Source organism: Chiloscyllium plagiosum, chromosome 39 (genome assembly GCF_004010195.1).
Source record: "Chiloscyllium plagiosum isolate BGI_BamShark_2017 chromosome 39, ASM401019v2, whole genome shotgun sequence".
In the NCBI taxonomy this organism is placed as follows: Eukaryota; Metazoa; Chordata; class Chondrichthyes; order Orectolobiformes; family Hemiscylliidae; genus Chiloscyllium; species Chiloscyllium plagiosum.
The window spans coordinates 17534445-17548165 of record NC_057748.1 but is presented as its reverse complement, the minus strand read 5'-3'; the positions used below and the strand labels follow the sequence as shown (position 1 = coordinate 17548165).

Below are 13721 nucleotides of genomic sequence, written 5' to 3'. Positions count from 1 at the left end.
GGGCCAAATGGCCTCCTGAAGCTACGTAACTTGAGCTAAATGTGGTCCACAGAGTGTATGGTCAAGCTCACCATACACGTAAAAGGGACTTGTTTGGGCTCGTTGTTTGCCTTTGTGTGCTGAAGAGAATGAAGATACATCACTGAGACGCCGTTGTGTAGAATATATTTTGGATTGATTTCTAATTTAAAAATTTTAAATTTTTAATTTGTAAAAATGCAAAACTGTTAACACTCAAATTCCAGTCGTCCTCAAAATGGATTGAATGGTTTTCTTCGATCGTTTATATCTTTGATTATTTTGCTTCAGTCACTTGGAAAGAGTCATTAAGCAACTGGTTAGTACGATCTCCGTAATTTGCTACTCTTCACTTTGAACATGACTGTTTTTACTTTATACAGGAAATGAACGAAGAAGTTTATAATTTCTTGGCGACAGCAGCAGCGAAGTATGGAGTTGGCTTCTGGAAACCCGGCTCTGGTATCATCCACCAGGTGAGGTGGCCAGCACGTTGCTCTTTAATGCCTCCCAGGCAGTCTCCACCTCACCCTATAGTCAAGTGTGACCAGATGGAGTGAATCAAACAAAGCTGAGCAAGCCTTGTTCTTATCTTCCTGAATCTTCTCAACTAGGTGCATGAGTTAAAGCAGATGCCAAAATCCAAAGATGTGCAGGTCAGGTGAATTGGCCATGCTAAATTGCCCGTTGTGTTAGGTGCATTAGTCAGGAGTAAATATGGGCCAGGGGAATAGGTCTGGGTGGGTTACTCTTCAGAGGGTCAGTGTGGACTTGTTGGGCCAAAGGGCTTGTTTCCATACTGTAGGGAATCTAATCAAATGATTCGCACTTTGAATGAAATTCCCGAGGACCATAGCAAAACTGCAAGCACAGCAGCACAAAGAGTTTTAGCTGACTCTGGCACGCTCAAGCCATGATGAGGGAACACTTGATAATTATTCAGTAGTGCCATTTAACAAATGAATATGTAGCTGTTATAAATTGGATTTCATTCCTGGAAGGTGAGACAGGGCCTGCATTGCTTCAACTTGGCACCTCTGGCAGGCCAGTTGTGACTGGAATTTGGCATTGTAGGAAACTGTAGGCGAGAGCATGTATCCTGTGACTCCGTAGAGCAGCATGTAAAAGCTAGGCTGCCAGAAGACTTACACCGTAGGTATTTCAGATTTGCATCAAATGTCTCCAAAGTGCTGAGATAAAGAATGTCTCCGTAGAATCTATTCAAGTACTTGGCTATCAGAAATTCTGAACATTAATGTATGTAAACCTTAAAATTTAGAAAAATCCCCAAGGTGTAAACATGCAGATAGGAAAACAATTCAGCAGCCCACTGATGGTTTCACGGAGTATTTTGATTATTGGTTTTGATAGTATCTTTGCTTCCATCAGGTTGGGCTCTGAAAATCATTGTGTAAACATTATCTTCACTCTGTTACCAGCAAGCAGTTTGACTATTTAGTTCCTATTTCTAGCATTGGTCTACCTGACTTCTGCATGGTCGCAAGAATGCAAGAAACAAATCAGGGAATACCATATAGCCCATTAAGGCTGCTCCACCATTAATACAATCGTGGCTGATCTTGGGCTTCAAGTGCATTTTCCTGTCCACTCCCCTTATCTCTATTCCCTGAGAAACCAAAGGTCTGTCTATCCCAGCATGGAATTCTCTACTCTGGTTATGGAGCATCCTCTGGTGTAGAGAATTCCAAAGATTAACAACTGTTCATGTAAAGAAATTATCCTCATTGCAATGGCTCAGTGGTTAGCACTGCTGCCTCACAGCACCAGCGATCTGGATAACTGTCTTGGATAACTGTCTGTGTGGAGTTTGCGTATTCTCCCCATGTCCGCGTGAGGTTTCTCTGGGTTCCTCCCATAAACCAGAGATGTGCAGGTTAGGCAGGTTGGCCATGCTAAATTGCCCATAGTGTTCAGGGGTGTGTGGGTTAGGTGCATTAGTTAGGGATAAATGTAGAGTAATAGGGTAGGGGGGCTGTTTTTGGGTGGGTTACTCTTCAGATGATCGGTGTGGACTTGTTGGGCCAAGTGGCCTGTTTCCACACTGTTGGGCTTCTATATCTCAATCCTAAATAATCACCTCTTAATCTACAATTAGGCCTTTTCTCTATCAATTGGATAGATGCTGATATATAGATTCTATCAGAATCTCTCGTGTTTAAATGGTATCAAATCTCATTCTACTAAGTACCAGAGAATATAGGCCCAATTTACTCAGTCTCTCATCTTCGGGCAGCCCAGTCAAGCCCAAGAGCCAACCTAGGGAACTTTGGCTTAACCATCTCCAATGCTTCCCTTCACTTCCCATGTGGCCGAGCTACTGAAGGAGGATGTTCAGCCTCTTCAGCTTGTTCTGCCACCATTTGGTTCATCATTGTCAATCTGTATTCCATTTAACCGCTGTGGGGAGAAAAATCTATCAGAATTGGCTTTGATATTTTCAGCTTTGCTGAGGGACACCTCTAGATGCCCACAAACCTTTTTGTAGAGAAATGTTTCCTGACATCACTCTTCAGTAGCCTTGTTCAAATGTCATAATCTCGTTTCTCATAGCCGGCATTAGGGTTTTATGAATGAAGTATGGAGTACAAAAGTAAGGTAGCAACAAATTATAGAAAATACTAGTAAAGCAATGATTCAAGTAGTCACTGCAATTTTGGATACCCTGTTATGGGTAGGAGACATATGGTGATAAATAGTTAAACATTTAATCAATGATGTTGGTCTTGTTGCGGCTATAATGCAGTTAATGTTCAGAACAGGTAGAAGAAAATGCTGCAGAAAAGTGCTTTTTTTTCCCCTAAAGATGTCAGTAATGTTTGAGAATATTATGGAAGACATTGTTATGGCTGTTCCTGTTGATTTACCCATTGCTCTTTTTCATCCTTGAGTCTAATTTAAACTAAGAGTTGAAAGAAATGTATTAGTGTTTTAGTAAATAACTGGACACAGTTAACCAATATAATTTTAATAGTTTATCCAAGTACTTTTTAAAGCAATGTTTCCATTGCTAATTTAAAATCAGAGACTGTTTTTTCACTGGGATAATATTGGAATACTATAATTGTGAGGAGGGATCATTTCTACTTTGACATTATGGCTGAGGAAATGTTTAATGGAGCCCATCAAATTTGAAGAGTTTTGAAGGAGTGAATCAAGAAAACCATTGCCTTTGTTTATTTAATTTAAAAGTCTGAAAGGGAGATGAGTTTCAAAGCATTTTCTGCTTTGCTGCAGTAAATGATTGGGTCAGAATTGATTGTATTCTAAGGGAAGTAAGATAAACATTCGAAACCAAGTAAATCATAACTTGTGAGAGAGAGGATTATTGTTCTGCCCTAGGATAGAACCGCAGATGCAGTGTGCCACATGGTCATCTCCTGTGCCACAGTTTCTGTGATTGTGGTGACCCTGTTGACACTCACTGTATTAGGTCATGGAGCAAGATGCTAAAGGATGATCAGCTCCTGTGAAACTCCCTGCTAGAAACATAGTTTGGAGCAGAAAGTTAATGGTGAACTAAACTGACAATCTCCACTGTGTGCTTAAAAACATTTAATTTTACTTTCAGATTATTTTGGAGAACTATGCCTACCCTGGTGTGCTGCTGATTGGCACTGACTCCCATACTCCTAATGGAGGTGGTTTGGGTGGTGTGTGTGTTGGAGTTGGTGGAGCAGACGCAGTTGATGTGATGGCAGGGATTCCTTGGGAGTTGAAGTGTCCAAAGGTAAGCTATCTCCTAAAGTATCTCACAAGTCTCGTTGTTTTGACCAAAATGTTCAGTTGCCCATAACTGGAAACTGCATGGCAAGTAACACAAAGGTTATAATGACAGTTTGCATCTACAGAACCCATTCACCAGAGGAAAACATCCTGAGTTACTTCGCTGGAACCTTGCATTAAAATTCCATCACATGGATGTGCTCAATCTACATTGAATTCAGTGGGAAGACAAAATCAAATTATGGTTATAGCTGGGCTTCAGAGTCTCCTTCTGTGCTATAACCCTCTCTGTTTCACTGCATCTAAAATTAGAGGTGCCAATAGTGGTAATGGTAGTGTAATGTTACTGGACTAATCATCTAGAACCTCAGGCTGATGTTCTGGGGTCTTGGGTTCGAATCACAACATGGCAGGTGGTGAAATATGAATTCAATAAAATCTGGAATTAAAAGCCACCCTATTGATGTCCATATAACCATTGTTGACTGTTTCAGAGACCTATCTGATTCGTTCATGACCTATAGAGAAGGAAGTCTGCTATCCTGATCTGATCTGGCCTACAATCCACATCCACAATATTCTGACCAATTTTTAACAATCATTCGAACTGACCTGAACAAGCCAGTCAGTTCAAGGGAAAATTAGGGATGGGCAACAAATACGAGATCAAACGGCTGTGCTAACATCCCATGAAGAAAAATGCAAAATCACAAGTAATTGTGACCCCTTGTAACTCTACATAAAGAGAAGCTTATTGGCATCGGCCAGGTCTGGGGTCAAACATGAACCTGAGAGTTGGGAACAGGAGTGGGTCACTCCACCCTTCAAACCTGCTCCACCAATTATTAATATGCAGCAGCTTTTAAATAGGGATTAAAGGCAAAACTAAAAGCAGTTCCAAGCAAAAGTTATATAAGACTGTCATGCAAGTTTTTGTAGAAACATTGCTAATGACAAGGTGGGGGAAATCTGTGGCTCTGTAATAACCCTCTCCACATATCCTACACTCCAGTAGGGATGGTTTCTGCCTAGCTACTGCAATCTAGCCACCTGACATAATGTGACCTAATAATCTACAAACAAGTCAGCATTCTCTTCTTTGAGAGAATGACACACTCTAGAATTTAAACATTCAATACAAAGGTATATTCCTTTACCATATGCTAATAGCTATAAAAGCAGTCACATACAGATTCTGAGGAAGGGTCACTCAACAGGAAGTGCTAACTTTGATCTCTGTCCACAAATGCTGCCACACCTGCTGAGCTTTTTCAGCAATTTCTGTTTTTGTTATATACAGGACTACATTGTAAACACCTCATCTTTTAATTTTTCTGGATTTTTAAATTGGAGGCTGAAATGGGAAAAGGGGTTGGGGTGTGGTTACTGCAGGAAGCTGGTTTATTTTCCCTCTTCAGTTGCTGTAATGTGTCGCTTAGAACCAGTATGTGGGAATCTTCATAACTTATTGCTTTGTACCTCCTGCTGTGTGAGAATAGACCAATCAAGGAACAGAACTCCTGTCAAGATTAACTGATCAGCTCAGCGACCCCTGCGGACAGGGACCATTGGACTTCTGTCACAGTTTTTTCCCTTCATCCATAGCACTTTTTTTGTCTGTATTTGTGTAAAGAGAGTTTTATAAGAGGGTTAGAGTTTTATTTTGTTGAGTTATATGTTGACAGTTCAATGATTCTAGCTACAGTTAAGCCAGTAATTTTTAACAACAAATTCTTAAGTACAAAAACCAGATCTGTGCTTTCTGTTAATCTTAGTCTAAAAAGATAGAGGTTGAAGAATTTTGCATACTTTGACAAAATCTTTAACTTTTGTGATGACTGTGAATAATGGGACTTATTTCCAGTTTGCTATTCTCGTGAGCCATGACAGCATGCATTCCTTACAGCAATAGCACCTTGTAATTCCACAACCAGTACATCAGGTCAAAACAGTCCTGTTTTCTGCCACATGTAGTTGTGAATATGATGGGTAATTAGACAGCCAGAGGAGGAAACTATGCAAACTTCCTGATTCTCAAATGATATGGGAGCCTGGGGTGTCAGTGCGAACGATAAGGTTGAAGCATTTACACATCTTTTCATCCAAAAGCGTTGACAGCCCTGTAACAACCCCCTCCACAAACTCCATCACAATAGGGATGATTTCTGCCCAATTAATGCAACCCAGCCACCCTACTTAACATGACCATAATACTCTACAAGTAAATTAGTATCCATTTCTATGAGTGGATTATACACCTTCGAGATGCTTCAAAACAAAGGCATATTCCTTTACCATATTGAAATCATAATGGTTACAGTGCAAGCAGGCTGTCATATGTCATATCTGTGGAAGACCAATTCACTTAGTCTCCCTCTTCTTCTTCTTTCCTGAGTTTTGCAAGCTTTTCACTTTAGATAATTATCGGTTTCTGTAGTGTTTTTATACTACAAAGTCAGTGTATGTTTGCAAAAATGGACAATCAGCCCTGAAGAAGGGTTACACCCAAAACATCCTGATGCTCCCTGGCTTGCTGTATTCTTCCAGCCTCCTATCTGTCTCCCTTGCAAAATCAACAAGGCAGTTGATTTTTTTTAAACGGCTAAATGTTCAGTGAGTACACAGATTGCCCAGTGTAATTTTTAAGCCATGTGGTAGCTTCCAGGGTCCATCACAGAGATATATTAGGTTAGCTGAACTTAACCAGGAAAGCAACAAAAATGTTGGGATTGGACACTTTTGCATGGACCTTGGAAGTATGTGGCTGATCACTATCTATTGGAACGTTCATTCAGGCGAATGTTGGGCGAGGCCACAGCTTTTACCTATGACATCTGTCATCAGTTCATACAGTACGGAAACAGTCCCTTTGATCCAACTCAATCTTTCTTGCTTCAATTTCAGTCCTTCCTCTTCGTTCTCCCTTACTCTTTCACCCTTTAAATAGGATAAAGTCCATCATGTTTCCTCCTTCCTTCAGTTCTGAAGAGCCAAGCACATCTTAATGCAATGCTACTTCTCCCCAGCTACTGTCCAACTGCAGGTCTTGCTTTTGCTTGAGCTCAGATCTGGACTGACTTTTGATAGTCCTTATGTCTTGCTGTTCAACCAACCCGTAAAGACAAGTTATTTAGCTCGCACTCTTGGAAGTTGCTTTTAGTTTGATAGTTAATGGCAAAGTCCTAGTTAGACTACACCTAAAGTGCTCTGTTTAGTTTGAACCTTAGGAAGATTAAATATAGCTTTAGAGGGAATATAGTATAGATTTACCAAACTGATACCTGAACACCTTGTTATAAAGTGCTGGAAGAGGTTACAACATCTTGGATTGTTAAATCTGGACTTTAGTAGGTTAAAGGGTCATTTGATTAAAGTTCTCAGAACATTAAGTTATGCAAATAAGGTTGGTGGTGATAAACTATTTTCTGCTGATTGGGAAGTCTGTGACCAGAGGGCAGAGACTAAATATTAGAGCCAAGGATATTTAAAAGTGAAGTTAGGAACCACTTTGATATGCAATGGATAGTTGAAATTTAGGGTTTTTTTTTACAATTGGTAGTTGTTTCTGGGTCAATTATTAATGAATTAATCTCAATTTCTTTTGCCATTCCAGTTTGCTATTCTCGTGAGCCATGACAGCATGCATTCCTTACAGCAATAGCACCTTGTAATTCCACAACCAATACATCAGGTCAAAACAGTCCTGATTCCTGCCACATGTAGTTGTGAATAGTGATGGGCAAGTAGGTAACCAGAGGAGCAAACTATTGTAAACTTCCTGATTCTTAAATGATATGGGGGTGAAATAGCTGCCCTCCTGTTTGTACAAAAGGACTAGAAGAGCAAGTATCAAATATATGGCGTTGGTGTTGGATTTATGCCTGAATGGCTATATAAATGCAGCTTAACTGCAATTTAAGCTCGTGCAGGTTTTTGTGGGACCATTAAACAGACAGGTGATGCTTTAGGAGGAAGAGAATAGGAGAAGATAAACCTAGCTGTTGATGTCCCTGGCTGCCTGCTCCATTTGTTAATCACAACTCTAAGCTTCAGGCAAAATCCAAAACTGGTGGAAATCCCAGATCTAAGGTGGGTACCTTTCATCGAGCTCTCAACAGAGTGTGCTCATTGGATTGGATTGAAGCACTCTGCCTGTGCCTCTGTTTTTGGCCAAAGGTTGGTAATTCTGGTGGACACTGGTTTCTTCCTGGGTCTCCAGGTTCTCTGAATGCTTTGCAGTAGCTTGTTATATTTGTTTCCTGTGTAGGTCATTGGAGTGAAGCTGACGGGGCATCTGTCAGGCTGGACGTCGCCGAAAGATGTCATCTTGAAGGTTGCTGGCATTTTGACAGTTAAAGGGGGAACCGGTGCAATCGTAGAGTATCATGGACCAGGCGTGCATTCTATGTCCTGTACAGGTACACAAGTTAGAGCTTAACTGTGATGTGAGATCACTAAAGCAATTATCGTGGTGTGTTTATAATATTGATTCCTCTGTTTTCCTTCCTCCAACTTATGAGCCATTGAAACCAAAGTTTATTCTCACCTAATACTTGACTTGGTTTACCTCATCTTCTGTCCTGTCTCTTTTCATCTTACACTATGTTGCCTTGGCTTGTCAGCTTACCTTGTGCTGGTGAAGCAATAGTATGATTACCCCTGACATGGCTAAATAAGAGGCAAGTATCCTGTTCATCACAATCTATTGACCCCTGCTGGGGTTAGGGACAAGTGTTTGGTGGAGCTACGTGCTCTGTTGTGGTCCATTTGACAGCTAACATTCTGGGTTGCACGTGGATAACTTTGCTTGGATGAGGTATGTGCTTCCCAGCTCCAGCTAGGGGACGATTCTTCAAAAGACAAATGAAGTAGATTCTCGTACCTAAAATTTCATAAACATTGAGAATGGGGAGGATATACTGGAAATCCAGTTTCTGTAGCTTCTCATTTACCTTTTAAGTGGACAGTTGAGCTGTCGATGCACATAGTGCCTTTACTATCTTATGCAATCTACACAGACCACGTTATAGCCAAGATAAAGTTGATAAAGTGTGGCACTGGAAAAAGCACAGCAGATCTGGCATAATCTAAGCAGCAAGAGTGTCGACGTATCGGGTTTAACCCTTGGTCAGTCCTGCCTGCCCGAAACGTCAACTCTTTTTCTGCCGGATTTGCTGGGCTTTTTCCAGTGCCACATGTCTCCAGCATCTGCAGTGCTCACTATCTCTTAGGAAAGGTAAAGGCATGTTGAACTGAGAGATGGTTGGAGGGCAGAAAACAGGGTAAGGGCACAAACAAGGTTTCTTGGACTGGTAAACTGGAGTGATTGTATAGTGTTCCACAGAGTTCCTGTTGGTATAGGAGTATTTATGTAAATACAAATGTGAATTGAGAATTAATTGGAAGTATGGCAAATTGTTAAGGACTTTAAAAGATTGTAGGGTAGGCAGAGATAGCAAGTGCGTTTCAGTGTTTGGGATGTTGAGGGATATAAATGTAGTGGCAGAGGAACTGTGTAGATTCAGTTGGATGTTACCAGGATTGAGGGGATTATAGTTCTGAAAAGAGACTTGATTCATCTTTTTACTGGAACTGATGACGCTGAAGGGTGCCAATGCAAGACTAAGGTACTGGATCCTTGCCTAAGATTATGGAACTCTAAACCGTTAATGTCTGGTCAAGTGGCATGGTTGTCCGTCAACAAAAATGGGATTACTGGACCATATCAAACTAAATCCTGATTTTAATATCCTCCATCTTTCAACAATTGGTGATTTTTTTTTCCCAAGAGGATGCCGATAGAATGACGGTGCTAGCTGAACAAAAATATGAGAACCCAGTTTGAAAGTCTTTCCCTTTCCAGGTATGGGCACTATCTGTAATATGGGTGCCGAAATCGGAGCAACCACTTCCATTTTTCCCTATAACCCCAGGATGAAGGCATACTTGGACAAGACCGGTAGAGAAGGTGGGTGCGGTGAGAATCGGTGACATAGTTTCTGTTTAACATCATGCCCCGGCAATATACGAGATTTTAATCAATGCGTTAGTGTTTCAGTGTATTTCAAAATAAACAATTGAGAGAACATGATATTTTAATGAAGACTACAGAAGCTGGTCACTTCAACTTGTAGAAAAAGGTAACTTAGACAAAAGCCAAAAAGCAAGCTAAAATTCATAGGTTAGAAAAAAAAACCTGCAGTGTACAAATACAGTAAATCCTCAGTATCGTGAAATCATAAATCATGAATTTGCCTGCCATATTTAAAGGTTTTTCGAGACTTTAAGTTTGAGCTCCTTTTGATTGTGTTGCTAAATTCATCAACCAGCATGAAGTTGAGGTGGGCAAGGTGACAATGCAATGAGTTTGGGACTTGGTCTATATTGAATTAGCTGACCCATGCTAAGGGGGTTTTAAGTTGGCCTTCATGAGGGCTGAGCAGGGCTGCTGTTATTTCAATAATGTAAACTGTGCATGTCAAATCAGCTCTCTCCACCTCCTGATTTCAGCATCCCCACAAGCCTGTTTCCTGATTCTTTACTCTCTCCTGCCAAAATTTGGTTAGTCAGCACTCTCCACTTAATGTGCAGGAGCCAGTTTTGGACTGGGATGGACAAAGTAAAAGAAATCACACAACACCAGGTTCATCACAACCATTTGGTGAAGGAGCAGTGCTCCGAAAGCTAGTGCTTCCAAATAAATCTCCCTCCACTTAAGGCATGGCAAGAGAGGGTTCCATATTTATCATTGTGCTTTACACATGGATCCACTCTGCTATCAACTGAGATGAATTGGGTCTGTTTCTAATGTATCACTTCACAGACACCCTTAAGTGCGCATGCATCCCCATGCACGATGCCACACACCACCTGCACTCCCCTCTCATGCATGTGAGTGTGCATTCTCCCATGAATGCGAAAAGTGCACTTGAGCACTTATTCATAGGCACTCCTCCAGCTAGTCACTGACCGCTAGCTTCACCAAGCCACATTTCCTTGTGCTTTACCATGAGCTCACATCTTGCTCACTCCCTGAAGCCAAGATCGATTTGTGGATTTTCAACCAGCAATGTTGACCGATTACTGGTATCTGTTCTTGGGAGCCACCACAGCTTTCAAGACTTTTCCTGACAGCAATACCCAGATATCTGGTAAGACCTAGAACTTGGTCTCCATTCCATCAGTAGAGTGATTTTTCAACTGCTGTCAAGAGTGTGGTGCTGGTGAAGCGCAGCAGGTCAGGCAGCATCCTGAATTCCTCTCATCAAGTTGCCAACAACTCTGTATTATAGTGGGCCTTTTCAGCAGTATTGCTGAACAGCTCATTTCTGCATAGAGCTCAATTCCCACTCTTCTAGGATTTCAGTGAGCCCAGCTATACAGAGTGATCAACCAGTCTAAAAATTCTGAGCACTCCAACTCTGCAGAACTCCTGTAGTTCAGTTGTCTCCGTGCAGTACAGTTAAAGGACAGCTGATCTAACATGGAGTCTACCCTGCGCCCTCGGAGCCCCCTCTGTGCACACCACCACCACCACCAACCCCCTCCCAACACACACACACACACCCCTCCATATTTACCTCATCACTGACTCTGAAACTGTACTGGCTGACCTGTTGAAATCTTCCCTGACTGCTGGATAGAATTGAATGTTGCTCCTTAATACTTCTGAGGGGTTCAGTTTAGCTCAGTTGGCTGGATGTTTGGTTTGAGAAGCAGTGTGGTGCCAATGGCATGGGTCCAATTCTCATCACTGGCTGATGTTACCATGAAGGACTAGCCTTCTCAACCTCTTTGCTCGCTTGAGGTGTGCTAGCCCTAGGGTTAAATCACCACCAGTCGTGCCTCTCTAATGATACTAGCTTACTCAGTACAAACAAAATAGATATACTAGAGGATTTCATTGCAATATTCACAGTTATTTCCAGGTTTGCAGTTGCACTCATTCCCACCCCCCCCCCCCCCACCCCCACGACTGTCTCCAAGCGATTTCATCAAATTTAGGAGAGCAGTTCTTTGGTCTGATGTAGGAAGCAGCAATGAGTTACTGCTTTAGTTTTGTCTTTGGCTTTCAGATACGCTATAATGTGCCTGAATCTACATATGAATATACAAATTAAAAGCAGGAGTAGACAGCTTGTTCCCTTGAGGCTACTTGTGGCTGATCTGATTATAGCCTCGATTTTTTTCCTTTTCTGTCTGCCTCCAATATTCTTGGAATCTAGTGATACTGACAGGCTACTAATCGCCATAATAAAGTACTGCTCATTCCAAACTTCACCTTCCATCTTTAGTATATACAAAATGACCAACCAGATGATCTGGTCCATCAAGTCTGCAATGCCATGCAGAGAGACGGCTGATCTGATAATCTTCAAGTCCCTTTTCCTGCCTTATCCCCAAAGTCTCCATTTCCGTACTGATTAAAAATCTATCTTCGTGCTTTGTGTGAGAGGATAAGAAACTGGCAGGAATATCGCCATCCTCCCTGAGCACTGGGTCATTCCTAAATATCCAGTTTTCCAAGATACTGAATTATAAGTTAGGTGGTGGAATGTTCTGCTTACACCATAGACAGGTGCAGGCAGGTGGGGCTAGTTTAGTTTGAGATTATTCAGCATAGGCTGGTTGGACTGAAGGGTCTGTTACTGTGCTGTTCGATGACTCTGACTACTTCATGACTCTGTTTTGGTGTCTCCATCCCTTCCATTTTTTGCGGTTTTACTTCTTTATTCTGCTGAAGTTGTAACTGTCTTTTTGAGTATCTGGTCTATACATGCCAAATGGTGAAAGGCATTTATTCCAGTATGCTAAAGGAGGACTAGCAGGGAGATTAGTGAGACGTTGACAGTGAACAATATATTAAATGATTGGACACTCTGGAGGCTGGAAGCATGTTTCTGTTGATGGGTGAGTCCAGAACCAGAGGACACAGTTTAAAAATAAGGGGTAAGCCATTTAGAACAGAGTTGAGGAGAAACTTCTTCACCCAGGGAGTGGTGGATATATGGAATGCTGTGCCCGAGAAGGCAGTGGAGGCCAAGTCTCTGGATACTTTGAAGAAAGAGCTGGATAGAGCTCTTAAAGTTAGTGGAATCAAGGCTGATGGGGATAAGGCAGGAACAGGAAGCCGATTGTGGATGATCAGCCATGATCATTACGAATGATGGTGTTGGCTCGAAGGGCCGAATGGCCTACTCCTGCACCAATTGTCTATTTGGCCAACTGCCAATGCAACAGACAATAAAGTCTGCATTCAAAGAGCGCACCAGGTTACAGCCAACTACAGAATAACTACATTATTCTAATCTCATGTAAAACAGTGGAATGGATTATCAGGTGTAGTACTTTATTTGAAAATAGCTCAGATTCATGATTGTGTCAGAGCATCCAAGATTTCCAATGCCATTTTGACGACTTTTTCACCAAAAGGGCAAGATTTTAGTTAAAATAGAAGGTGTGGAAATCCAAGACAAGCCTATAAATGGCTAAAGGATGTGGGATAGAACAGCTATATCTGAGTAGGGTGCTGAGTGGTGTGAATGTTGGAATTACTAAATGTATCAGAAATCAAATTTGAAGAGGTAATGTTTGCAATTAATAGCAAACTGTAGTTGGGGGGGGCAGCACAGAAAATGCAGAATTACTCGGCTAAAAATAAACGCGTGAGCAGGACAAAGTTAGCTTTTAATAATGAATATTGACTGCGGGATGGGACATGTGAACAATACACGAGTGAAATTAAAGCAAGGTACTGATTGAATTATGTTGGAATTGGCAAGTGAAAGGGTCTTGGCGTACGTGATGGTCTTTTCCTCTGCGTTGAGTCTATCGCCATCACCGTCTCAAGGGTGCAGCGGTAGTGTGCCTACCTCTGAGCCTAAAGATCCAGATTCAAGTCCCATTAGCCCCAGACAGTCCCAGAATGTTTGAGCTGGTTGATTCAAAATAACTACATT

At 41.6% G+C, this 13721-nt stretch overlaps 1 protein-coding gene across 1 annotated transcript in view; it reads left to right on the top strand.

The window, feature by feature from the left end:
• The window catches only part of aco2 (aconitase 2, mitochondrial), a 54069-nt gene that overhangs the window by 13806 nt on the left and 26542 nt on the right, over positions 1–13721 (top strand). The window contains exons 4-7 of the mRNA XM_043679883.1: positions 402–494; positions 3608–3766; positions 8030–8180; positions 9626–9730. Of these exons, the coding sequence (XP_043535818.1) occupies positions 402–494; positions 3608–3766; positions 8030–8180; positions 9626–9730 (508 nt within the window). The remainder of the gene's footprint in view (positions 1–401; positions 495–3607; positions 3767–8029; positions 8181–9625; positions 9731–13721) is intronic.